Source organism: Corvus moneduloides, chromosome 13, assembly GCF_009650955.1.
Source record: "Corvus moneduloides isolate bCorMon1 chromosome 13, bCorMon1.pri, whole genome shotgun sequence".
Lineage (NCBI taxonomy): Eukaryota > Metazoa > Chordata > Aves > Passeriformes > Corvidae > Corvus > Corvus moneduloides.
Window position 1 is genome coordinate 14,241,950 of NC_045488.1, and position 26,963 is coordinate 14,268,912.

At 39.6% G+C, this 26,963-nt stretch overlaps 1 protein-coding gene across 8 annotated transcripts; it reads right to left on the reverse strand.

Moving 5' to 3' along the window:
* Positions 1-1,459: 1,459 nt before the first annotated feature.
* SLTM (SAFB like transcription modulator) lies at positions 1,460-25,019 on the reverse strand. 8 transcript variants are annotated; one of them, XM_032123213.1, is made up of 21 exons: positions 24,811-25,019; positions 24,061-24,148; positions 17,420-17,484; positions 16,931-17,113; positions 16,448-16,495; positions 15,415-15,442; positions 13,594-14,008; positions 12,984-13,033; positions 10,695-10,813; positions 8,994-9,143; positions 8,795-8,904; positions 8,547-8,707; positions 8,132-8,223; positions 7,745-7,908; positions 6,495-6,669; positions 5,783-5,907; positions 5,080-5,250; positions 3,910-4,224; positions 3,355-3,493; positions 2,460-2,617; positions 1,460-2,113 (listed from the first exon to the last, which is right to left on the reverse strand). In XM_032123213.1, exons 1-21 carry the CDS (start codon positions 25,000-25,002, stop codon positions 2,005-2,007), a joined length of 3,057 nt encoding a protein of 1,018 aa, XP_031979104.1. In that variant the 5' UTR covers positions 25,003-25,019; the 3' UTR covers positions 1,460-2,004. The 8 variants fall into 8 exon arrangements, with proteins under 8 accessions (XP_031979104.1, XP_031979103.1, XP_031979097.1 ...); XM_032123212.1 differs by having other exon boundaries at positions 13,594-14,062; XM_032123206.1 differs by having other exon boundaries at positions 3,355-3,505; positions 13,594-14,062.
* Between the last annotated feature and the right edge of the window lie 1,944 nt (positions 25,020-26,963).

Sequence of the window (26,963 nt, forward strand, 5' to 3'; positions counted from 1 at the left end):
TCTGGAAAAGGATAGACTTCTGGTACTCTTACATATTTGATAAATTCAAAGGTCTTAGCAGTTTTCAATCAGTTTTTTTCCCCATTGTCCTAGTTTGTTTTAGTGTTTTAAGTGAAATACAGACACCTGCACAATCAATCACATTTTTAATTTAATTAAGCTTTAACTGTTGGAATATGCCCATCTAGACTTTTACAGGAAACCAAGCACACCTCAAGTTTTATTTTAATACCTCTCTATAGCTTTGTCTTTTAAGCTTATAAACTTCCAACTTGCCCATTTGATCCATTAGCCACTATAAATTCATCTTAGAGCAAATAGTTGTTTTGTGTGTGTTGTCACACCTGATGAAGAGCACAGGCTGCAGCCAAATGCACAAGTACTTTTGAAAATACACTCTTGAACTTGTACTTTCTCTTGGAAACTCCTGCAGCAAAACTCAGTAAAATTGATCTTCAATTTTTCTTTTAAGAAGTGAGCAAGATGTATTAAATGTATCAAGGTAAGTGACACACTTGCTGAGACAGTGCATTTCTTTTGTTTAAACCTAAGTATTTGTCAGATGTGAATATCCATATAGGATTAATTAGAGACAATGCTGTTACACCACCACGTTACTTCTCCATCGTTCCTGAAAGGCTACTACTCAAAACCAGTTTAGTTTAACTCATTTTCTGCTCTGCTCTTAATTCCCTTGGAACACTGCAGGTGCTTAGCAGTTCTTCCACACAGTGAGCAGAAATCAGCATCTTCTTACTGCTTCATGCCTTAAAAAAAATGTTACTTGAATCCTTTTGTCACAGGCAGTCTACCAGTAAGCACTTCCAGCTCTTATTCAAGGACTACTTCCTAAGCTCTTCTGTTCTGGTAGGAGTCCCCTATTCATTTGGGTAACCATCCACCACCCAGCTTTTCCAAATGGGGCTTATTTGCTCTTCTCCCTTGCTGAACAGCAGTGTTGTAACTATACCCATACCCTGGCTGGGTGATAAATGAGTCCTGGCCTGGCTGTCTGGCATTTCTATTCCAGCCAGGTGCAGAAAGGTTGAACACAGACCCTTACATACTGACCCAAACCAAAAGGCTTAACAAGATGCAGCCCTTTTGCTCAAGGCCACATTAGTCAGCAGCTGAAGGAGTCCCCAAGCCCTGTAAGCAGAGTTTGTGGTAGTCTGGTGTAAAAACCCAGCTGTTTCAAAGTTCCACAGAGTTTTGCTAAACACAAAGAGCAAACTAAAATTATTTCTTTGGGCCTTGCTTGAGCGTTCTTCTGCTTTTTAGTTCTAATCTTTCTTCTGTGAGCAAATGTGCTTTTAAGTTTTCAATTCAGTAACAGTGAAGGAGACAAAGGAGTTTTAGTTAGAACCTAATGGCACTCATGTTTTGATTTGCTATACCAACATACCTGTTTAATTCTGCCTTCCTGCCCCAAATACTGCTTTAAAGACTTACTAGAAGCTATACAGAATATGAAGGTTTATTTCAAAAGAATACATTTGCAAGAATACACATAAATGCACTCAATGTAACAGTACCTTCTGCAAAAATAGGTTACATAATACCCAGTAATGAAAGAACAAATCTTATTTCTCTACAAATTAGAAAGCAGAGATAATAGCCTGGACAACCTTCAAAATGGAGGTTATTGTGGATGTTGTGAGAAGTAGCTAACTTTAAAGCATGACACCACAGAGCTAATGTTGGTAAATCAAACTACTAGCACACAGCTGCAAACTATTCTTTTATACAGGATTAACAAATATTTTGGTTCCAATTTCTTTTTACACAGCTCTAGTGCCTCAGGGAAAATGCTTATCAAAGATACACAAAAACTATCCAAAATTACAACGTAACTATTAAAATGCCTCCAAAATTGAGAGGAAAATAATCATGTTAAATTAAAAAAATTTAACCAGGATTTCCAGATAAGATTTCCTGTTCTTAATCAGAGAAAGTTTACAAGAGATTTCAATAAGTTATCTTGAAACCAAGCAGCTGTAGATCTTAGAATCTTCGTGGAGGTCCACCTTTAAATGGCTTAAATCCTGAGCCACTTCCCCTCTGCATGGAATTGCCTGTGATCTGTACAACTCTATTAATGGGTGAAGAGTTACTGGAAACAAAAGTTTTAAAAAAAGTGTTATGATACATATCTAAACTCCTGGTGCACAGGTAATAATGTTCTTACATCTTTTATCAGTCAACTGTTAAACTGTAAGTCTCAAAAGAGACTTTAAAACATGCAGGAAGAGACTTTGCAAGAAGTCCCTGTGCTGCTGGACCACGCTGCCAGCAGCAATACCCCTGGGGAGCCCTGTGCTGGCAGGGCAGGTGGGGCTGAGTGTGTGTAGCAACCACAGGGAATCACCCTGCTGCTACTGACACTGCTGCACTTCCTAAGGACACCAAAGCTTGCCGGGGCTCAGTAGGGAATGGAGAGGAAGGAGTGGTTTCTGTACCTTGTATGTGGAGCCATCATGCCCCCTCCTCCACGGCCATCTCCCATTCTCCTTGTGTCATGATAGCCACTTCCTTGAGAACTAGGTCCATGCCATTCTTTCCTTGGTCCAGTTTCACGACTGTGGCGTTCTACAACGTGTCTGTCCTCGTTATAGTGCTGGTGAGAAAGCGACAGTCGGTCATTCTCAGAAAGAAAGGGCTGTTCTATCTACAGCAAACAAACTTTTCAAGAAAATTAAGCTTAAGCTGATAAAATAAACCTAACTCCAGCACCTTTTAAGATTTCAGTCCATAGGCTGCTCACACATGTTTACAATATTCCTGTTAATTCTAGGTAACAGAAACTTGTTGCAACGGCAAGTGTGTGGGTATGGAGGGAGTGAAGTTCCATGAACTCATACTTTACTCCCAATTCTGCCCTGATCTCATGATCACTGGCATAAAACTCAGTAAGAAGAACATTAATACTTTTTAAATGCTTCAGGATTTACTAGCAGGAGTAAGTTAGTCTGTAGTCTTTTCTTTAAAAGTCTTGCAAAAGGATTTTCTCTCAGTATCACATTACAAATTACAATTACAAACTGCACTGAAAGTAGCAGGCAGTGTATGGTTAAGACCCTGAAAAGGTGATGACAAATTCTCAAAAGCTTAATTGACTACTCTCTCAGGTATTTTTCTGATCTATCATAAAGATGCCAGACAAGGAGAATAGGGTAATTTTTCTGCAGTTTCTTGGGTTATTAAAAAAAGAACCTTAAACATAAAGAAAACTGACTTGAAAACAGCCAGAATGCTTGTGAATCATTTTGATGATGCTGTATGGTCATTTTTCCAGCATGAGTCTGCATTTTCCAGCCTCTCCTTCATGTTCACAAACACAAGAAGGTGACTCACTTGTCCTCCACCTCTCTCTCCCATCACGCCCCGTTCTCCTTCCCTGCCTCCATAGCTGGAGGCGCTGCTGCGGCTCCCGGGAGGTGCTCCCCTCATGTGGCCGGACACTTCCCTTCCCGACCGATCTGGCCTCTCGCCTCTGTAAAAATTGCTTTCATCAAAATTTTGGTTTCAGTATAGTTGAATTGGTACCAAGTCATAGCACATGTAGACAGCAGAGATTCCTGTGGTTCCTAGCAACCTGCATCTGACTTCTTAGAAATATTCTTTTAGATCTGTGTGGCTCTTTAAATAATTACAGCTCACATGTTACTCGTTTACATCTGCATTCTACACAAAAGCCTCCTTAACTCTGTGTTAAATCCCATCTAGGTACTGGATGCAATTTAGTATTTGCTAACCTACAGATTTCTTCTCATGCTTTTGAAAAGTGATGTTGCCATTCTTTAGGAGGGGAGGGTCTATTCTCTCTTAACGCACTAATTCTTGAGGGATTGCTACTATGGATAAATTCTACAAGAATCAGTACTTTCACTGGTTAGTCAGCAAATTTACCTGCCATCCCGTTTGTCTGTGCTTATGCTTCCCTCACTCTTCCAATTTGTTTGCCTAGGTGGGTTGGAACCAGTTTCTCTGGGATGTCGGCCGTGTGGAATTTCTGGTCTGTCATGAATTATCACTGTTCTCCTTTCATCTCTGTCTCCTCGCACTTCCCGTCTGTCTGTGTCCCGGAGTTCACTTCTTGGCTGTGGTGGTTCATTTCTTCTGGACTCACTGAAACTCTTGGGATATCTCTCAAACCCCGGCTCTTCTCTTCTTGCTGTTGGGCGGGTCTTTTTTGCCTCCCCTTGATTTACAAAACGATCTCGCCTAAGTTGTTAAAGTAGGAAAGAGTCATTTGCTTGTTTTCCATTTTCACCTTTCTCTGCACGTGTAAGCACAAGCATGAGGATATAAAATATCATCTTTGTATTACTTGTTTGTTACTATATACGTGGAATAGAAATCAAAGATACTTCCCAAATTGTATTTATTTCTACAATTGTAATTTTGAGCTTGAGTTCTAACAGCCAGTTAAACATTTCTTTATGCACTTATTTGTTCCTATTTTGGCCAGTGTAATTTAAGCAATTATGGGGCTGCCATTTTGCCCAGTATGGGCAAAACAGAGGGAATGCTAAGATTTCTCAAGTCAGAATTGTATTTACAATTCTAGTTCACCGAAACCTAAAAGTAGAAGTCCAGAAGCTACAATTATGTGATCTTAGCTTTATAAGTGGTTACTGGAGATGTTTAATGGAACCATGAAGTTGCATCTGGAACCAGCATTTACTGCACAGTTAATGGATTCTGAGGAATGCTCTTAACTCTCCTTCAATCAGTTGCTTTTAGCCTTGCTTCTTAAGGAGGCAAGTTACCAAGCTGGACACAGGAAATCCATGAGAACTTATGACTAGATGTGAAAGAGGAAGGAATAATTGCAAAAATCCTTTTGAAATGTCTCACAAAAAAGACCACCAGGTAGCTAATTTAAAGCCCTCAGAGAAAAGCAATTAGATTCCATGATAAAAGTGGCCAGTCCTGAAGAAATGTCAGGACAGTACTCCAATTCTATTACATCAGAACTGTATAAAGCCTTTAGCACCACATTCAGTTTTGAACAGTTAAGAGTGAAATCCACAGAGATACTGGCAGACAAATACCTGCTCCATTATCTAAACTTACCTATCAAAAGAAGATGATGGAACAGAAGAACCTTCTGGATATCGGCCTCGTTCTCTGTGATCAAAGTCATTGAACCTGTTCTGCTGGCGGCTGTAATCTGAGCCATGGCCAAAACGTGCATCTGTATCAAGAGCCATCTTCTTACTCTCACTCCAGTAAGGATCATCTCTCCTTTAGCCAAAACAAAGGAACCCTCATCAGTCATATGAAGCCAAATCAAGGCCTAATACACAGAAAACTGTTGAGAGTCAGTTGTCTATTTCAGAAGATGTTCATTTGACCTTTGGAAAGCCACTGACAAAGGTAGACTCCTTAAGAGTAGTGGACAAAACCATTTAAGAAAACACACAAAACTAACCATCCATTTAGCAGAAATATGAATTCTCAAAGTAGAAGCTAGAAGCTTCAACCATTAAGGCAGAACAGCTTTTCTCAGCAAACGCTCTGAATTGTGTTTTTTTCACACAATATGAATTAATTCATGGCATGCTTCTCTAATTTCAAAGCTCCCTCCTACAGATAAGGAGTGTTTCATGTTTGTAACAAACTAATGTTAAACCAAACAAATACCAGAAATCCAGTTCTTCTGTGAAGACCTGCTTCAGGTACAAATGCATTTTCAAGTCTGATACAAGGCTTGTAGCTGTTTCTTTTTATTATGCACTGCAAAAAAAAAAAAAAAAAAAACCAGTTTGAGAATTACCTGTGATCTACATCCCGTGGACGTTTCAAAGAATTCCTCTTTTCCTGTTCATACCGGAGCTGCTGCTGTTGCCGCCGAAGTTCCTCCCTCTCCCGTGCAATTCGCTCCGCTTCTTTTCGACGTTCCTGCCATGAAAGAAACCACAAGCAGAACAGGTCTTTACTAGAGATACCCAAAGAACAGTTAGCAAGGATACAGACCTATCCCTTGACATTTTTCTGCTAAAGGTTATCTGATAAAATTCATCCTTGGGTAGCATCCAAGATTAAAGAGCACAGGGAATTACTTCTCTAAAAAAGCAGACAACAGATCTGGAGATGCTATTGGCTGTTACATAGAAATGTGTCCGGGTAATTTCTTGTATTACTACTGTATTTATTGCCCAGAAACACTTCTTGAAGTTTGCAGTGGTATTCTATAGGAAAAATCTAGTACAATTATGAAGAGTGGTATAGGCAAAATGATCTATTGTGCTTCATGTTTAGAGACTGATTTGTATAGCTGCTACAGTAGCAAGCATTTTACACCAAATTACTCCCAAGCAAACAAGATAAAGATTCCTGTTGTTGTACATTGTGGATTATGTAACGCGTGCTGGTTTTCTATGAAAGAAAAAGGGCTGGGTGGAAGGGTGAAGAGCAAAATTCCCCACAAGTGCAAACTCTGCCATCCCCCAAAAAGCTCCTCCACAGTCCAGAGCCCAACTGCCCACCTGTTCAATCCGAACACGCTCTCTCTCCAAACGCTCCCGTTCCATCCTCTCCCTCTCCAGCTTTTGCCTCTCAATTTCAAGTCGTTCCCTTTCCCTCTGCAGGCACTCTTCTCGCTCGTGCATTATTCGTATCCGTTCTCGCTCGCGGCGCTCTCGCTCAGCAATTTCTCTTCGCCTGAAGAAAAAAAAAAAGAGGTAGCAGAAATTCATCTAAAAAATGTTGTCATCCAAAGCTAACATCACCTTAGGCACGGACATTAAAAAACTATTTCAGAGTAAGCTTTTCACAGAAGTCCTTGCGCCAGAAGTCTACTCCTTTTAGCCCCAAGTAGCCGAAATGGTTTTAGCTTATCTACAGAACCATCAGCAGACAACTGATAGGAAAAGTTATTTCAAGAATCATTTCTTGATGTATTTTATTCTTAATGTGGATTTCTCATTTGTCATGTGGCACACAGTAACAACAGTATTCAGTAGCCAAGAATATGATTGGATCTAAAAAATAAATGCTATTTTAGCTCTTGTCCTCTTCAAGCTAAGAAAAAATTTACTTGTGGTTTTCTGTCCAAAAAGTAAGACAGCCGATCATAACCACTCTGAGTTGCACAGGTTAGTAGACTCATGAACAGCTTCATTTTCTTTCATCTTTCTACCTCCTATAGTACAGCCTAGAGGAGGTGCAAAAGGCATTTTCTCCTTTAAGGTTTATGTTTGCTGGGAATTCCTTTGTTTAGGATGTATTTCCCTTTGTTTAGGGAAACCCAGCTGACAACACAGCTCATTTTAACTGCTCTTTGCAAGCTTTTGGCCATACGAAAACAGCAGAACAGAACAGTCTAGCCATTTGGTCCTTCTATTTAAAGGGTCAAGATTGTATTATGCTTGAGTTGTCATTTAGATACACAATGTTATGGTTAAAAACAAACAAACCAGCCCTAAACACTACTTTGGGCCCTGTCTCCTAGTCTACCTCTCACCTTTTCAAAAAGAAAACTGGCATGCAGTAACACTTATGAGATACACCCCCCACTGAAACAAACTCTAAGCTGTGTGTGTACATGTATAGCTATTAAAAGGTAACACAAGAATTTTGGAGTTTGTTAATTCACATAAAGATACTGTTAGGTAAAGTACCAGACTTTAACATCTGGTTAGGAGGCTTGACAGAATGCATTCTGATTAGATTTCTAAATATAGTAGCTGATCAATTAATGTATAAAATAGCCTTTAGCAAGAAGTTGAATTACTACCTTCGCAGTTCAACAGCTCGTCGTATTCTTTCCAACCGAACCATGTGTTCTCGCAATCTCTGTTCCTTCATCTTTTCAAAAGGCAAGATATCCTTTCTACCCCTGTATTCCCTGAATTTCACTTTATCTTGAATAATACGTTCTTTGTTCCTCAATATCTGTGGCTATAGATAGAGATTACAATGGTTATTTCAGAAGTCTCATTCATTTAGGGAGATTTCTGGATGTTACGTTCAAGTATCATTAATGACTTAGCAATCCCAAAGCATACAAAGCTTCTATCTAAGCTTAACAGTTTGTGATAGTTTATTGACTCTTCAGTGCAAATATCAACTGCAAGGTAGGATCAAATAAGGTAAGGATTGCATCAAATCTATAGATACTTACTTTATCAAACCTTCCCCTTCTAACTGTCCTAGTGTGGCCTTGGTCTCCTTTTGTTTGGTCTAAAACTACAACTTGACCTGGGCTTTTACCACCTAGTGAAGGGGGGAAACAAAAAAAAAAAAAAATAAAAGGAGGTTTAAAAACACACACACACACAGCTATCTCTATTTGCCTATTATAAATTTTCCTTAGTGAATTCTAAATCTCTGAAGTGAACTGGTACTGGTAGGAGAAGCATACCAGCACATGCCTGTAACTGAGTATTAGTATAAAGTATGGAAGTAGTAAATGTGTTACTGGAGTCTAAAAAAGAACAGGTGTTTAATTGTCTAGTTTCCAGTAAGAGCAAGAACATGCCCCCAAGACAAGTCAGACACACAGATTCAACAGGAGGAAATATGGCTATATGGCATACTTATTCTTTTCTTTTCTTCAGTTTTTTTAGTGGATTCTTGATTAGGGCCACTTGTTCCATTATCACTCTTCTCATCTTTACCTTCTGTTTTCTTGGCTTCTTTACTTTCTTTTTTTTCAGATTTCTCTGATTTCTTTTCTTCTTTTTTGGTTGATGGAGTTCTTATTAGGAAAAAGAACACATAAATCCAATGAGGAAAATTCAACTTAGAGGATTTTCACAATTTCAGAAGATGTGAAATTTCTTACTTGCTGGCTTTGTCACTTGATGCAGTCTTCTTATCTCCTATGCTCCTACCCGAACTAGATTTCTCATCACTTTCCTTCTTCAATTCTTTTTTGGAGGGATCACCCTTCACCTATTTTTTTTTCAAAAGCAAATAGGTTAATACAGATTCTTGTAAAAGATGGTCTATTTTGGGAAAAGTCTTCATGTTATGAAACCTACTTTCTCCACAGAGATTTGCTGTCCGTGCAGCTCTGTTCTGTGCAGGTGTGCAATACATCTGGCCACTTCTGTGCTAGAGGACATTGTTACTATGCCGTAGCATTTTGCCCCTGGGCTTCGTGCATTTGTGACCACCTTTGCACCAAGTACCTGTGCAAACAGGAAGAATTTAGGTTCTGAGAGAAACATTTCTACTAAGGAAGCTATGGTATTCCAGTAAGATTTTTACCCTTGTATGTAAGAAAACTAAACAAATTCACCCCAACAGCAACATAACTCCTGCCCCATTAGAAAGACTGACTGACACTCCCAAGCTATCAAAAGCTTTGAGAACTTTATCCCAACTTGCACATCAAGGCATATTAATGCTTGCATCCTGCTTTGACCAGTCACCTCCTCATGCCCATTATCTAAATGCTTCTCTTCAGTTATTGTCGAAATTCATTCACAGAAACACCACCGACCTGAATTTGATGGTTCATCTCTGACAGATGAACCCCCACAAAAGGTCAGCAGCTGCCAATTAATGGCAGGAACATATAAGCAATATTATGTAGTAACTTACAAAGGGAGCCAATTCTTCAAAGTCATCTAGCAAGTGTGTCAGTTAAGCCATTTTAGCATTCAGCTCTGACATCTGCTTGAGAAGGTGTTAAGCTTTGTGTTCCCCCACCTTGCTAGAATTTCTATAGCCACTGAAGCCAGTCTTTTTGCCATAGTCATGCTTTAAAGGCAACAATTTTATCTTTCTAGCAGACTGTCATGGTACAGTCATTAAGTATTTCCCAATCAATTTTAAAACTGGGAAGCCATGTAAATATAACTACCAACCAGTTTTACAGAGAAAACAGCCAAAGTTTCAACAAAATATACTCTCAGGTGTCCACACTTGTGAATGCATTAAATAAAATCACCTAATAAATTAATTAGAAAAATTAGATATGCAATAATAAATACACATACTTGATATTCACAGTGCTCAGGTTCTAACTAGTTCCCAAGATACAATAATGCCATTACCTGCACAGGCTTACACAAACACTACAAATTCACATGGTTATCAGCAACTCCTTTGGGAAAATGACAACAACCCTGGGTTTAGAAGACTGCTTAGCTTTTAAGATTTCCGCATTGTTCTATGGAATTTGTATGTTTAAATTAACCAAAACTGGGAAAACAGACTTAAATTAAGCAGCCTGTAAAAAAAAAAAATCATTAAGTCATTGAAAGAGTCCCTAAAGGATCATACATTAAATGTCACATCTTTTTACCTATTCTTCCTATTCATAAGCCTTCAAAACACATTTTAAAAACAGTCTCCCAAAGCAGGATGTTCTATAAAGACTGTTTATATTACGATTTTATCATTTAGTACTTTATCTTGCACTCATGGTCAAACGCAGTTGCTACAAAGGAACACAGCCATCATTACTTTAAAAGTCAGTCCTGACCAGAATATTCAAGTATTTGTGAAATTTCTTTTATACTTATCTTACATCCACAGGAAGAAAAACTTCTTATAAAATGAACATATGGTTCTTCCTGTAAGCATACACTCTTACTGCTGCAAGTATGGGGTTTTAGACTGCACTGGCCAGACATTTCCTCTAAATAAATCAAGTATTACTCAATTTGTGTAACTGAATAGAGGAGGGGGAATAGACACACACCACACACATGGTATCACACCCCATGAAATACCTTTCCATATTTGCCAAAGAGATTTTTCAAGTCAGCAGCTTTTGTGTTGGAAGACAGTCCGCTAACCCACAGGTTTCTAGTTGAACTTCCACTGCTACCACTAACACTGCTCGCGCTTCCTGAAACAAGTTTTACAAAACAGCCAAAAAATTAAAGAGACAAAGGTACCATGAATATTTAACTGAAGTGTTGCTGAAAAGAGAAACGTAGCATGTTACCTCTAAGTAATTGTTTATCTGGTTACCTTTCTTGAAAAGACTTCTATAGAAAAAAATATATATGCCACAAGATTTCATTCATTTAACCATGTATTGAGACCAACAGCTTGGCTAACTTGTACCCAAAGGACAAAGACAGAAAAATAATACAAATCTTTAATAAAGGCATGCTTTACCCCTCATTTGTGTATGTACATTTAGCTTCAATATCTGGCTTTTATCATTAGCTTCCATCCAAGAAATTTTTTTCGTACAGCATTTGTTCTCTATCATGATGTCTGTACACTGCTCAAGTTACCAGAGACAGCAGCAAGGCAAATACAGAAGACTTAGATAATCCCAGCCTCCAGAATCATGTGGTCAATTTCCACAACTTCTTGAAGTATCGGCTTCATCCAGAGCAGATTTTTAAAAATACTACTGGATGTAGAACTGGATACAACCTAGCAAAATTATTTCCCACATACTAAGGAAAATACTAAATAAAAGCTGGAAAAACATTATGTGCCTTAAATACTCCCCCCACCCCATGTATTAGGTATTTTTGCAACAACACAGCAATAACAACTCAAGAGACTCATGTAATCTCACTCCCAGTATCTTTTAGTCTTCAGTTAGGTAGTTCAGCTTGTTGTTGTTTGCTGCTAAATGTATGAACTGCTTTGGAATATGTTAAAATGCAGCCAGTCCTAGAGGCAAGACCAGAACTGGATCTCTGGCTTGACAGATGGAAAATCTGGTGATGTGCAGTTTTAAAAGGTAATTTAACCATCTTGAGAAAAAAAAGGATAGTTTTGTTTCTTCAATGCATCAAGATTAACCAACAGAAAAAGGTAACAAATTTCAGTTATGGTCATACTAGGGTTATCTTGATTAGATTAGATATATAAGGAAGAAATTCCTCCCTGGCACAGGTTGCCCAAAGAAGCTGTGGCTGCCCCATCCCTGGAAGTGTCAAAGGCCAGGTTGGATGTGGCTCAGAGCGACCTCGAATAGCAGAAGGTGTCCCTGCCCACAGCAGGACATTGGAACGAGATGATCTTTAAAGTCCATTCCAACCCATAACGCTCTATGGTTCTGTGATACACTTAGAAAAATCAGTAAATATCATTAAACAGCCACTGGCCTGGCTTTGGCTGTGTATATTAGAGAAAGCCTTACAACAGTTACTATTACAGCTATCACATATACTACATAAATGAAGATACACGCTTACAATGAAACTGAAAGCAGATTTACTGTAACTGTCATGAAAAGACACATCTACAGAAGACCCAATTATGTCTGCCACAAAAATTTCCTCTCAAACTGAGTTATCAGGTAAAGTTTCATTCATCCATTAGTGTTATGCCAGAGATTTTGTGACAAAGGTTTTTGGCAGAAAGGGAGTAGGTAAAATAAAGAGACACATGAGCTCACACAAATGCATTTGTTCAACCATGAAGCATCAGTATAACCGGTGACATTAATGTGCTCTTGAGCTCCACTCTTCAAACTTGTAATCGCAATACAGGGTTTTATGGAACCAGATGGAAACGCCAAGGCAGAAAAATAGGTTCAAATTTAATACATTGAACAACCACAAGTGCAATTTTGCAAGCTGGCATCGCACTGTAATACTTGGTTGAGAGTTCTGTTTATTTAAAAATGAGCTAGAATTACAAACAAGACAAAAAAATTCCTTGGCATTACATTTAAGTACTTGCAATTATTTTTTGCTTGTTTTGCTGTAAATTACAGCAGGCTTATCTGAGAAAATTATAGCTTCTCATCAAAACAAAGACTTGGGAAATGTTAAATGGAATTTGCTCCCAAAAGCATTTTTGAAACAGGAGAACGTATCTTCATCAAGTCTTTACAGTAAGTATTTTTGATCTTATGACAAACCTGGCATAAGGAGAAACAAAATATATGGACACATACATATAGCAAATGATTACTGTACCTCTAGCATAATTTACTACAGATGGCTGAGTTCAATCATATAAGCCATTTTATCACATCGCAAGCAATTTCTCCATCAGGAAAGCATTTAGGGTTGTATTGTCTTGAACTAATTTGTAATAGTTACCTTTATCATCCTTTGATGTGGTCTTGCTTTCTTTAGATTCCTTAGTAGAGCTAGAGAAGCAAATTAAAAAAATCAGAAGAAAGTTGAAACTACAGAATTTGGTGTTGCATTTTATACTACTAACACTAACAGATAAGTTAACATTTCAAAAAATAAAAATGAAAAAGGGCCAGACTGTATATTTGAACAAATGATTCCCTTATGGATTCTTGCACTGATTTTCCCCAAGATGCCTGAAGATCTAGATTTTCTGACAACTCTATTCAGTGGATATATGGCAATCTTCTCCAGATTTCAGGACGGGGACTTGACTTCACTTTGTGTTCTTAGAACTGATAGCTGTTCATTACCATCATCACAAGGACATTTAAAAAAATCGTCAATTTGAAAAAAATAAATAAATGCTGACAATTCGACAATGCAATCAGTAGGACATAGTGTCTATACGAAGATCTTGAATTTTAAAAAGTAACTTATGGCGGTCAAAAAACCTATAGGCAGGAGCATAGGATACTAATTATAAGATTCTTGCTGCTACCCCCTTAATGTAGAGTGATCTTATTGAATGCTGGTACTCAGTATCGTAAAGAACTGACATAGAAAAACAAACCTCTTTGCTTGACCAGAGGCCCCAGTAGACGAGGGACCTTTCTTCAAAGTATCCTTTTCTTTGTCTCCAGATTCTGCTTTCTTTGAACCTTCTCTGGCTTCCTTCTTGACGGGATCACCCTTCACGCAGTCTTCCTTCTTACCATCTTTATGGTTCTCAGTCATCTCATAGTCCTTGCTTTCCTTCTCCAGGCTCTGTGAAATGGTATCCTGCACATCCTTTGGCTTACTTGCTTCAGAATCTGTAATTTTCACATTTTTACCTGTTTCTAGGAGGTCATCACCATCAAAATCCAGAGTGATGGCATCTTCGGCCTGGATTGTAACCGATATGTTATCATCCTCAGCTTCTTTCACAGAGGTGTTAGCTTCCATCTCTTCATGAGCCGTGTGAGCAGCCTCAGCTAGGCTTTCTTCTGAGGGAAGAGGTTTAGATACTTCTTGTGTACCATCACCAGAACCTGCTTTATCTAAGAGGATTTAACAGGAATAAATATGGCAAAACAAGAAGTTTAAACAATTTCATATGCATAAGCTAGAATAGGACCTAGAAAATACAAAGCCAGTTATTAGCACTGATGGAAGGTTAGAAAAAAACACAAGGTGTATTAACACAAATATAAATCCTTTACCCAGGATCACTTATTCTTCATGGCAAAACACATTTTCTAGAGACAAATACCAAAACATTAGGAAGGAGAATATGGTTCCATCCTGGAGATACCCGTTCTTCATAAGAAGTATCCATTTTCCAGTTTAGGATTTAGCATTCCAGAAGAAAATAGTTGCTTTGGACGTTCACAGTTTGATTTAATCTGTCTTTGAATCTTCCTGGTTCCAGAACTTCTAACATTTCGCAATCCGAAAGAATTACAGTCTTGGAGAATTCCAGCCAGTCTTCCACGTGGGTGTTCTCTGTTCCTTTCCTTTCCAAGCAGTTGCTTGGCAGTCAAGTGACTTGTACAAGGCTGCTGCAGAACATGGATGGGTGAGCCTTAATCCAGAGTTCGTAGACAAAGGTCCTCAGTCTTCATCCACTGGAAAGATTTTCCATCTCAGTCCCACAGAGACATCTCCAACCGTATTCTTGGATTTGCGTAGATGAGACATTTCCGCCATAGGGTCCCTCGTAAACACGGAGTCTGTAGCTTTATCCTGTAGCTTCAGTAATGTGTTTATTCCATCTTGTGTAAATTGATGGTGTTCCATGTCCTTTCGAGTCCACAAAAATGTAGAATCCTTAAGACTTCTGTCCAGGAAGTCTGTTTGCCCAAATGCATTAGATTCCTTCTACAGTTTCACTAATGAGCACAGCTTAAAAAATGGTAGCCACTCCACAGGTTTTCAAACACTTGTTTTACCATCCTGTGTACAACTGGTATTTCTAAGTGACAGTAAGCCAGGCATATGATGGTCCATACATTTGTGGGGTGCTCAACTTCAGTGTGAGTGTGTAGCATTCCACTCAACTAAACATCAGTTACTGCAGTGCAAGTTGGAAGCTTTGGCATCAAGACTTACCGTATATTAAAATCAGAGTCCTTGAATACTATGGGTTTTTATTAAGAATCATAGTATTACATCTGTATCATACATCCACCACAGTAACTGATAAGTACTGTAATCAACTCTTAAGAGTAAAGTAACTCTTAGGAGTGAAATAAACTGACTGCAGTGATTCCAGGTGCTGAGCTCAATGAGGAGACAACTGATACTTAGTGCTGGAGATAAGCCTAGTATTAGTAGAGACTGAATGTTACAAGATAAAGTTGCCTGCTCTACCAGAGTAAGACCTCTGAACTCTATTAAACTTTAGACATACCTTTGTCATTTTCTTCATCTTCACCATCCTGCAAGAAAAGGAAGTCAACACTAAATGTCTCCTATTTTGAAACTTTAAGCAGAACAGTTCGTATTTTTCACAGAATTTCTACTGTATGAAGGCAAATACTGAAATGAAAACTGTTTCCAAAGATTATCCAGGAACCAAACCTTTGCATCTCCCTTGTCAAATCACTAAAAAATTTTATGAAACTTCTTTATGAAACAACTAGGTATTTAACTGCAACGCTTGCAGTTTGCAGTTGGTTGGGACATGCAGATACTGTCTTACCCTTAACTCAATGGGACATTTCTAAACTATTCCACGTCTTGCTAAAGCCTTCAGAACAGATGTCACACTGCTGACTGCTGCTTTCAGAGAAATGCAAGCAGCCCGTCACTAGCTTCAAAAGCTCGAGAGAGAAGTCAGAAACTAGGTCGCCTCCCTCCGGTAAGTACTTAAAAATTAAACTCTGATTTCAATAGGTATTTACTTCTTTCTCATTAATTTTACTGAGAAAGAGATGCTGTTATGACTCATCACTTTTCAGACATCAGTTCCATGTAACTCAGAATGAATTTCTGAACTTAGAGATATCAGACACCACCAAAACACCGAAAAGCAACTCTAAACAGCCATGCCCTGTTCCACCCTCCGGACATTCTCTAAGGGCGAACTTCTACATTAAACACAAGTTCTGAACTCCTGTACAGGCTGTATATACTACTACAGTATCTGACATAGCCCTCTGATATGTTTTTAAGGGAGTGTGAAACAGTCTTTGTGAAGTCTATGCACTGAACACTCCCAAACTGTAGACAGGAATTGTGTCTTTAAATAGGTCAACTCACTTGGTATCACAATTATCTGCAGTATTAAATATTTGAATGAAAGCTTCCCATACTGTTTACCTTTATTGTCTTACATCATCTGACTCTAACATGCACACTGGAACAGAAAAACCAGTCTAAAGTGATCTTTTCCAACTAAACATACATGAAAATCAGCTTAACAGAATGGAATTAGAACTCACATGGACAGCTGGAAAAGTGTAATCTTCTATGTCTGGACGTGCATTTTCCTATAGAAATAGAAAAGGGACTTGATTAGCAAACTATAAGACACTCAAACATTCAGAAGTCAAGAGATTCAGTTAACTCAGAAAACATGTAAGTGGATACACAATGTGAACATCAACGAGCAGTTCTCCTGATGTAAATAATCTGAACACGGAACTGTAAGTTCACTACTAGTACAAGGGAAAAGGACCACTTAGGAACTAACTCTGTATGGACTCAGGTAGAATTTTATCAATCAGTGCCACATTTGTTTCAGGACTATTCAAATATAAACCAAGGCAAATAGAAAGAAAAGAGTAGAGTAAAAGAAAAAAAAAACCCTGTATTTTAGAGATAAGCAAGACAAACTGAAAAACTAGTTCTGACTTCCTAGTAACAAACACTAAGAAAAATGTACATTTTGCTGATAAAAATTCATGTAAAATACAGCCAAGTACCTGACTTTCGGAATCCTTCTCCACATCTGTTGTCTCTGTTGGCTCCAGGTCACGGTATCTTTTCCTTTCTGCAGATGGTAGTTCTTTAGAATTCAAGTTCTCATCGTCAACAGATTCTTTGAAGTCCTTCAATTCATCATTTCCATCTTGATCACTTGCATCTTGAGTCTCCAGTTCACCTTCCTTTTGGTGTGAACACAAATACTTGGTATAACTGAAAGTACTAGCTTTATTCTGAAAAAATCACCGCTAGAATCAGTGTTTCACTGCTGGATTTATTACGTGTCTCACGCACATAATAAAACTCATAGTATGTTTTAAAAATCCCTCTGCTTCACACCCTTAGGCATCACACTGTGAATACAGTAAAAACAATGCTCCAAATTTCCACATAAATTACCACAAACAAAATGGAAACTTTTTCATTAACTGAAGTCAAACATTGACCTTAAATACAAAATGGGAAAAGTTTTTACATACTTTTATTACCTTGACAAAGGAATCCTCTTCTACTGAAGCATCACCAGTCAATTCATCAGCTTCCTGCTTTTTACCTGAAATCATGGGATATGCTGTGACTAGACCTGCTATGTAGAGCACACTTCTAGCACTGATTATGTGTTTGGCCTTAGTTTATTACTCTCTACATGTTCCAGTTTAGCTGGATTGTTCACTACAGTATAACCCTCCAAAAACTGAGTAATTTTTAAGGCGATAAAATATCAGCTGAGTGAGGATGAACAATCAGTGCTGTTCAATAAACAAGTGGTTACATCCAAGTTAGAGATTTTAATACCAATCCTTCTATTTTGAGTGACAATGGAATTCAGGAGAATATTGAACTATAAACTAAACATTTCTAGAATTACCTAGTCATTATGACTTTGAAAAGGTCTTGCTTTATAGAATAAGTAACATCACTGAGAAATTAGGTTAGAACAAATGTCTAAAGATCACCTAGTCCACCCAACCTCCTGCTGAAAACTACAGTCAAGTTCCAAAGATGATGGAAGGGCTCAGGGCTTTATTTAGCTGCAGCTTTGAATATCCACAAGCATGGCAATTACAAGCCTCTCCAAGCCACCTTTTTCAGTACTTTTCATCACTAGAAGATGAAGTGAGACAGAAGAATTGAGAAGGTGAAGCCCTTCTGCTTTCTACATATGCTTTACTGTACTAAGGGCTTGTTTCATTGAGGAATTCTGTTCTTCCAGCACAGGCACACTCTTCTCTATTAGAGATGTCTCTGTGGGGATGGCGACTAGACACAGTTCCCTTTGGAACCCACTGCATTTCCTTAATCTTCTGAAAAACAAGACCTAAGAACACTAGATAGAAACATCTCTACACAAACACACCCTTTGAAGAACGTCCTCTCTCTTTGATTCAGTCTATCAAAGATTAGCCTATGCAACAGTTTTCAGTAGCACAAGGTACAAAAGCAGTTCTGTTAGGAAGCGGCTTTACTGTATCTTCTGCTGAAACTCTGTGCCAATTCAAATGCAAATGAGATGGCAGTCATAATTAGCACTTAATACTTCATTTTTTGGCATCGAATCTTCCCTCCTCCCCATATCCTCTAATGAATGGCTAAATCAATTCTATAATTATTCCAAAGGAATAGAAAAGAAAACCATAAGCCAAAGTTTGACACAGTATGGACATCTCTGCTAGCTGAACTACTCAATTTTTTCAGCCATTAATTTCCATGGTCTTTCATATACAGTTCTTAAATTGCATTTCAAAGCTGGAAAGTACTCAACTACAGGGCAAGAAGAGACACTTGTTTTGGGTTTGCTTGGATTCCAGTTGGTTTTACTCATTTCCCTGAAAGGCAGCACTCTGACCATACTCCTAGAAAAAGTACAGTGTTGTTTTCAGTACAGGCACACACTGATCTCCAGGAAAAGGCACATGGCAGAAGCTATTTCTGTGACTGAAAACATGAGATTCAAACTTCCAGATCTAAAGTCAGCATCACTGATTTTACTTCACTTAAAACAAACAAACAAACCAACAGACAAAGTGTCTCATTTTATACTTGTAATGCAATAGGTTTGAGAGATTTTGGTGCAAAAAGCCAGCTGCACAGGCATACTAAGGGAAGCCAGCTCTTCTCAGGAAGAGGACTTACATTGGAAAGAACAGTTTCTGATGTGCATCACAGCTGATGCCTGAAACCAAGACTAACTCATATTTTGTGTTAGCTTTTTAGCATTCTATGATAGAATCTACAGACCCCAGGTATCTTCAACATAAATAAAAAGCAGTGAGAAACAACAAGGATTTCTACAGACAATCAACTGCTTTCTGTTTTACCCCCTCACATTTCAGTTTGTTTGTTAAACCTGAAAGACCAAGTTTTTCCTGCATCCTATATCCAGCTAAGCATACACAGAGACAGGCAAGCACACACAGTAGATGCTCAACACATTCAGCAACTATCTAGCATAGACCATCATGAAAGCTATTTAATCATTCATTTTGCCTGAGGAAATACGGCAGGTGAACTAGAACCGAGGCCTTATAGGGAACAGAAAAGAAAACCAAACCAATGACAAAGTTACCTCAAGTTAGCCCCACCATTACGCAATAGCAGCTAGAGAACTATATTTTATTGACCAGTCCTCACCAAGAGCAAGTTACAACTAGCTTCATTACTGACTGCTGTATCTTTTTTTTGCTAATATATTGAGTAATGATTTCATTAGCCCTTCTTTACTATGTCTGCTGTATTTGTAGCAAATCCCATTTGCTCTGAGTACCAGAGGTATTCCCAGGCATAACAAGACCTTCACTTTTCAGCTTCAAGCCAGAAAGTGGTATAAGTCTGCTCTCCCTCTCAAGTTCTGTGTTTCAGGTTGCTTTGCTCTGGTTAGAGTATCATTGCTCAAAAGTGGCACTTCAAGGTTCTGATACAGATGGTTTTCAGATGTTGGTACAGTAACTTGCCAAAAAGCCAGCATCCACAAAAATTCAACATTTGTCTGACTGACTCTCATCCACCATGGGCTACTGAAAGGCACACCTAGCTCTTAAATCCACATAACTAAAATCAGATTGCAACAGATACCTTGCAAAAAATAACTGTTTCTCTGTACTTATTCAAGACCAGTGTTGATGTGATTGAAGGGTAAGTTAACAAACAGAGCCAGAACAGCTGGACCTTCTGCAGATAACAGGTGTAGATGGTCTCAAGTCACACAAGTTGTCAACACCTGATACAATTTCTGTACAGGTTTATCCAAGCAGTGTCTGTTGAAAATGTGTGTATGCAGCATTCACCACAGATCTGGGTGCCTAACAACACAAACACTCGTTTACCTTGGAATGATGGCACTCCTTTACAAGCCATGCTCAATCCCTTTGCTGGCAACAGCAATTGCTACACACCATAAAACTGCAACAGACTATTACACAGAGAACAAATATTCTCCTTATAAGTACGTAGAAGAATTAGAACATCTTTAAAATGTTGGTTTAACATTATGCAGTCTAGCTTTCATTTCATTTAAGCCCTACAGTAGCATAAGGTTATCCTACCTATTCATGGTCCTCCACGTGAGAAATTCAGGCTACCTGAGTGTTTACAGAATTATAGAAGACTGTATTCCAGACAACTCTTGAACTAGATATTTGCATGTCAGGCAGGAGCAGAGTGACATACTCATCAGAAAATTTTGGAAGAATTAAGAGTTTGTATTTCTTCTGGTATTTCTGCTGAAACTCTCAACAGGGTTCTGTCACACCTAATGCTAAAGATTCATCAAAAACATGGGATAGGACATAAACAGGAGATAAATCTTTACAATGGAATAAACTATAGCATTAAGAGTTAGTGCAATTTGAAATGTCTCATTTGCCCCAATATTAAGAAAAGTAAATAATCCTTCTCTATTTCTGTATTCTGAAATGGTATCATGAGGTACAAGAATATTTAAGTCTTCTACTGTGTCTACAAGATACAGTTCTTAGTCATTGTTTTTAGAAAGAAAGGTCTGTGAAAACCAAGTGTACAACTTAGTTTACTTTGTTTTGTTCTTATATTTAAGTAACTGAATGGTTTTAATAAAGAAGTCAAAATTATCTGGGCAACAGTACAAGCCAGCCACCGTCAGTGGTCAGCTTTTGATCCAAGAAACAGTAATGTCAAACTGGAAATTCAGTTGCCAACTAGATTGTTATTTGAGACATAAACTAACGGGGTAGCTAACTGACCTCAGAAACTTGTAGAGCAGCAAATAAACATCTTTGCTCACATGAATTCTGCAAGGTTAAAAATTATCAGTCTAAAATTTTTCCTTCATCCAAAACTCATCAGGAAAGTAACTTTCAATTACCAATTTTAATATTCAACAACATTTTTGACTGCAGATCCTTCAAAGGAGCATTCAAATCAAACATTTGAAAAGTATTTCATACTAGCAGTAAGGTAACTTCCTCTAGATACCAGACTAGGCAGCAGAACAGTTAGGCTTGAAAAGATAAGTTTTTTCTAAAAACTGTCATCTTTTTACAAAACAAGAAATTCATCCATAGCTACTAAAGGCTACAGTGGAGAGGCACAGCTGAGGCACTTAAAGGAGCACTTGGCATTTTTTCCTTTCAAACTTTAATTGGCAAAACCAACTGATCTTACCTGTATAACTCTGCAGTTCTTTATCCTAATTATTTAATTAAAGTAACGCCTGGAAAAAGTGTTAAATTTTTACTAACTTTGCATGAGGATTGATCAAGGATTCTTGTTGGATTACAGAACCCTTCTGAAAGCATTTTTTAAGTTGCATGAAATGAAGTCCCACTCTTAATCTTGTTAGCATTCTTCTCCCTTTTTGTAAGCATACACATAAAAAAAAAAGCAAGGAAAGACAAGTGTATCATTCCCTCCCCTCACACACACCCCATTCCCACTCCAATTTGGCCTGTATCAGTATTCCAGACAAGGTTTTTGGAAGAGACAGTGCTAGGCAATCAGACATCACGCTTTTTCCACATACCCTAAGAGCTCCAGTAAAACTGGTTACAGAAGACTTTCAGATCTAAACCCTGGACCTAGCCACCTGACACACTTTGTGACTTTTTGCAAGGACAGCCTCCTTTCTTCCCTCCCACTGGCCTTTCTCTCTGGCTGCTATGAGGAGGTTTAATCATCACTTCCACTCCCTGCCCTTTCCTGAAGATGGGTTTTCTTTGTAAATTAATATCTAATACTCCTACCCTCCCTTGTACAGCAATAATAGCAGAGGGAAAATACTATAAAACTGGCAATGTCATTATTTTACTGCTGGACAGCAGTAAAATTAAAGACCCATCAGTATTAGTCTGAAGTTGTGGGGGAGGGGGTAGAAACAAGCATTAGCAAAGGCCTGGATCACTCAGCAAAATCAGTAAGGAGGAAAAACGTCTCCCAGTGAATAGCTAAAAATCAAAAAATATATTTCATACAGTTAGAAATAAACCAATACAATAAAAAAATATTTCCCCTAGACTAAACAGTGAATTTTTCATATTCCACAATGAACTTCCCACAATTTTGGCACAAAATTTGCTCATAAGACTTTTGTAATCTAAAAAGTAATGAGGAAAAACTCCTGAGCTTGCAAAGTGAGCTGATAAGAACTTCACAAATGCTGTGTTTTCCTTTGTGGTTTACCAAGAACGCACATGTCATGTGTATGCATGACGATTTGGTGCACAGGAGAGGTGGCAGGGAAGAGCTACTGAAGCCCTGCCTCAGGCAGCAGCAGTACTGGTTGGCAAACTACCTCTGAACTACCCAAGAAACCAGTTCAAGAACATTATGCATATCATGGTATTAGTTTGGAGACTAGGAGGATAAAAAACAGGAGATAAGTGTTTGTCAAAGCAGAACATAGTGCCATTTAGAGCTCTACATGAAAAATTGTGGAAGAGTTTCCTTATTTAGCTGCCATGTAATTATTTTAATCATCAGTTACCTTTCTAAAGGAGGGAATAAAGTAATGTGACAGAAAAAAAATGAAACCACATTTGAAAGTTTATTTCCTTTCACTTCTCTAATGTGCGAAAAGTACGGAAAAGTTATTCAAACTTTCTAAGCAGACAGATTTTCTTACTAATTTCACCATTCACAGTACCAGACTGACTGAATAATCACTTTCACCACAAATCCTAGCCCATGACAAGTGACAGTGGTATAAGACTGTTCATGTCCAAAACATGCCCCTGTAGCACATGTGTGAGCATTCTTAGTGTGTATGTTCAATGAAGAACACGGTGCATAAAGCAGACAGGTCCTTTCCCAGTACTAATAGATCATGGATGCTCCCAGAAAAACTGAAAACACAATCCCAAACAAAAATCCCCCAGACTCCAAACTCACAAAACAGTATTTAAATTCTCAGGCAAAAGAAAATGGAGGGGAAAAATCTGAAAAAAAATCACTGCCAAACAGAGCAGCACAAAAAGTAAATATTAATGTCTCACAATAGAAAACCTAAAATCTCTTAATTAGACATTCCACGGTGAGGCTTCAGCACCTATTCAGAAAATTCATGTTTTTAAACCCTGTCTTCAGTAGAGAGCATGCTAATACACCCACACAACACAGTCCCCTTCAGAGAGTGACCCCCTAGCACATATTGCTGTGCCCTCATCACCAGCAGGGTCCAGCACCTGCTCACAGCTGAAGAACCTCTGCTGTTACACAGATCCTTCTGGACACGGCAGACACCCCACAGTACCTTCTGCTTCCACCCTGCACCTGCAACACCCCACATTCAGCATCTCTGAACGCAGCACACTCCAAACCCCTCACAGCTCATCTACAGCACCTCAGCACACACAGCACAGGTCTCCAGGAGCTGTGAGCAGTACAGCCCCTACCTCATAATGCACATCTCTTAAGCCAGTCATTTTCCATCTATCTGTAGCTCTCTCTACATGTATTGCTCCAGCACTCCCATATATTGTCTATATACAGAGACTGAAAACAGACATGCAAGGCAAAGGATGTCTTATATGACAGAAGTTATGAAAAGTAAAGTCACAACTGCACCCAAACTACAGACCCCAGTCCTACAGTCCTTCTTCAAGGTGATATATGCAAAAAAAACCTGCAAAAGAATAAAAGTATATCAACAGATCCTAACCTTTGCCTTTGGTTGGTTTCTTGGTGGGTGTGTCAGCTGAAACATTTATTTCAATATTATCTGGATCACCTCCTTCCTCTTCAATAGCCTAAATGAGACAAAAAAAAAAATCCCAATTTTTAATGGCTTTCAGTGGAAAGTTGGGCAGTTTGACTTCAGTAGAAGTCTGTAAGCCAAACAGTTCTTTCAACATCTCAAAAATATTTTATAAAACGCTTTGGGTTAAACCTTTCACTTAAAGCGGGAGAAGAGCAAGGGGACACTAATAATAATGGCTGAGAGTTTCAGCTGTTAAAATGACACTTTGGAAGTACAGCTTATCAAGGATCCGCACATTTCTCTTTGGAAACGTAACACTAGAAGGCCACAACGACGTCCATAATGGCATTAAGGGCAGCTCAAAAACAGGACACGGGAAGCACAGCCAGTCCTCAGCAACAACCTGCCCCGGGGCTCGCCCGACGAGCTCCGGCGCCCGGGGCCGCGGGCGGGCCTCAAGGCCGCGGGGCGAGCTCCGCCAGCCGGGGCGGGGAGCTCCGCCAGCCGGGACACCGCGCCCAGCCCGGCCCAGAGGGGCCATACAGCGCCGGGGACTCGGTGGGGCGGACCCTCGCCCGGGCACTGGAGGCACGGCGGGGACAGACCCCGCCCCCCACACCGGGACAGCGGCAGGGCCGCCAGCGCCCTGCCTCCGGAGCCGGGCGGCAGCGGCGGCCACCAGGGTGGGCCGGGCCTGCGCCCGCCGCTTACCTGCTTGAGCCGGGCGATGAGTACCGTCTTCACGCCGGTGATGTCCAGGTTGCGCCGCTTCAGCTCCGACTTGAGGTCGATGACGCGCAGGTCGCTGATCCTCTTGCTCTCGGTGGGCGGCGCCGCGGGCACGGCGGGAGCCGCGGGAGCCCCCGCAGCAGCGGCAGCGGGAGTGGAGGCGGCGGCGGCCATTTTAGAGCGGGCGGGCGAGCGCGGCGGCCGCGCGCACAATGAGCGCGATGCCCGGATGGAGCGCGGCCGGCGCGCGGCTGTGCGCAGGCGCAGAGTGGCGCACCTGGCCTGGAGCGCCCGCCCCGCCTGGGGCCCGCCCTGCCTGGGGCCGGCCCTGCGCGTCAGGGGACCGGGCCCCGCCGTGTCCCGGCGCCGCTGGCGTGCGCGGGAGATCCCGAGTGCTGGGAAAGGCAGCGGAGCTGGGGAGGGGTCTGGGGCGGCTGTCCTGTTCAGAGCAGCTGAGGAAGCTGGGGGCTCAGCCTGGAGAAGAGGCTCAGGGGTGACCTTATCACTCTCCACAACTCTCTGACAGGAGGGTGTAGCCAGGTGGGGGTCGGTCTCTTCTCCCAGGGAACAGTGCCAGGACGAGAGGACGTGGCCTCAAGCTGCAGTAGGGGAGGTTTAGGTTTGACATTAAGAAGAATTTTTTCACAGAAACCGTGATTAGACACTGGAACAGACTGCCCGGGGAGGTGGTGAAGTCACCGTCCCTGAAGGTTTTTAAGGAAAGACTGGAGGTGGCACTTGGTGCCGTGGTCTAGTTGGCATCATGGTTTTCGGCCATAGGTTGGACTCGATGATCTCAGACGCCTTTTCCGACCTAACTACTACTGTGATTCTTGCGTGCTCTGGTCACTGGCTTGTCAGAGTTTAGGAAATGAACAGTTGATCTGTTTCTGTAACAGTTTTTAATTTGAAGTATTCCAGAAGTACAATATTAATGTTTTAAATTGTTACCAAAGTACCTCTTCTGATGATTTATTAGGCTGTATTTGTACCAGGTAATGGAAGACGTTACTTTTTAGTTCCATTTCATTCATTTTCTATAAGGAACGCTTGAAGTTATTTTGTCAATAGTAGATATTACAGCTTGTACTGAATCTTCAAATGAGGCAGAATCTGTAAATTTAAGTGCCTGTAAATTAATTGAAGTCACAACAGTCCTCTTGTTCTGTTTCTGCACTCAGAAATTACATATAGATAAAAATGAAAAAATTAATTTTTTTTAACAAGTCTTTGTTAAACAACCTTTCATGCAAATTAAGTTCTGAATCCTGAAAGATTTGTTACACCATTCTCTTTTTTTCTTTTCAAAGTGAGCTTGGAAGTGCATTTCAAAATTACCTGAAGTAATGCTTTGATAAGGAGTTATCAGTTAGCAAAAGGTAAAATCTATGTATTTAAAAGCTAAACATGCACAGAAGCCTTAAAGCACACTTTGGACTAATAATTTCATGTATGTCTTAGCTATGTAATGCTGCTGTTGCAGTAGATACAAGGATTTTTATAAAAAGAACAATCTTAAATAAGAATATATATTTTTGATTATGCTGTCTTTTGTGACAACATTTGTATTAACATCAAATATAGTAGGATTGACTTTGTAGTTAATAGATGAACTCTAGCTTAACTTTAGACTACAGAAACATTTTTGTGAGTGTATGAAAAAGGCTTCTTTTATTTTCCTATAACCTTGAATTCAGCAATGCAGCAAAATTTTAATCAGGGCTGTCAGGTTTACTGTGGTTAACTGTTGTACAAATACACACAAAACCCACTGTGTGGGTTCCAGTATTAGTGAAGGCAAGTTTAGTGTGTGTAATTTCTGGAAAGAAGATGAGAGGGATAACAAATACAGCACTTGCACTGGTTTTTAGGGATTTCTTGACATACCTAAACTTCAGTGGTTGTTGGTTGATGTCATATAGATGTTAAAGCTTTACACTTAACACCTCCCCTCCCCAAATAAAAGGCAACCAAGAGAGCCAAAAGTGACATTACCTGGATTCTCAGTCATCCTCCTGCCTCAAGGCACAATAAACTAGTATGAAAACAACCTCAAAGGATGTTTGCATAACCTGTTCTTAAAGCCTTAAACACAGATTCCACTCATTCCTCAGGCAGTCTAGTCTACTCCTTAA

Coding starts and splice junctions, on each gene's coding strand:
- SLTM (XM_032123205.1), bottom strand. CDS start 25,002: ATGGCCGCCGCCGCCTCCACTCCCGCTGCCGCTGCTGCGGGGGCTCCC. Junction 8,224..8,546: donor TGAAGAAAAGAAAAGAATAA/GTATGCCATATA, acceptor CCCCTTCACTAG/GTGGTAAAAGCCCAGGTCAA. Junction 5,908..6,494: donor AGCGTGTTCGGATTGAACAG/GTGGGCAGTTGG, acceptor CTTTCATGGCAG/GAACGTCGAAAAGAAGCGGA.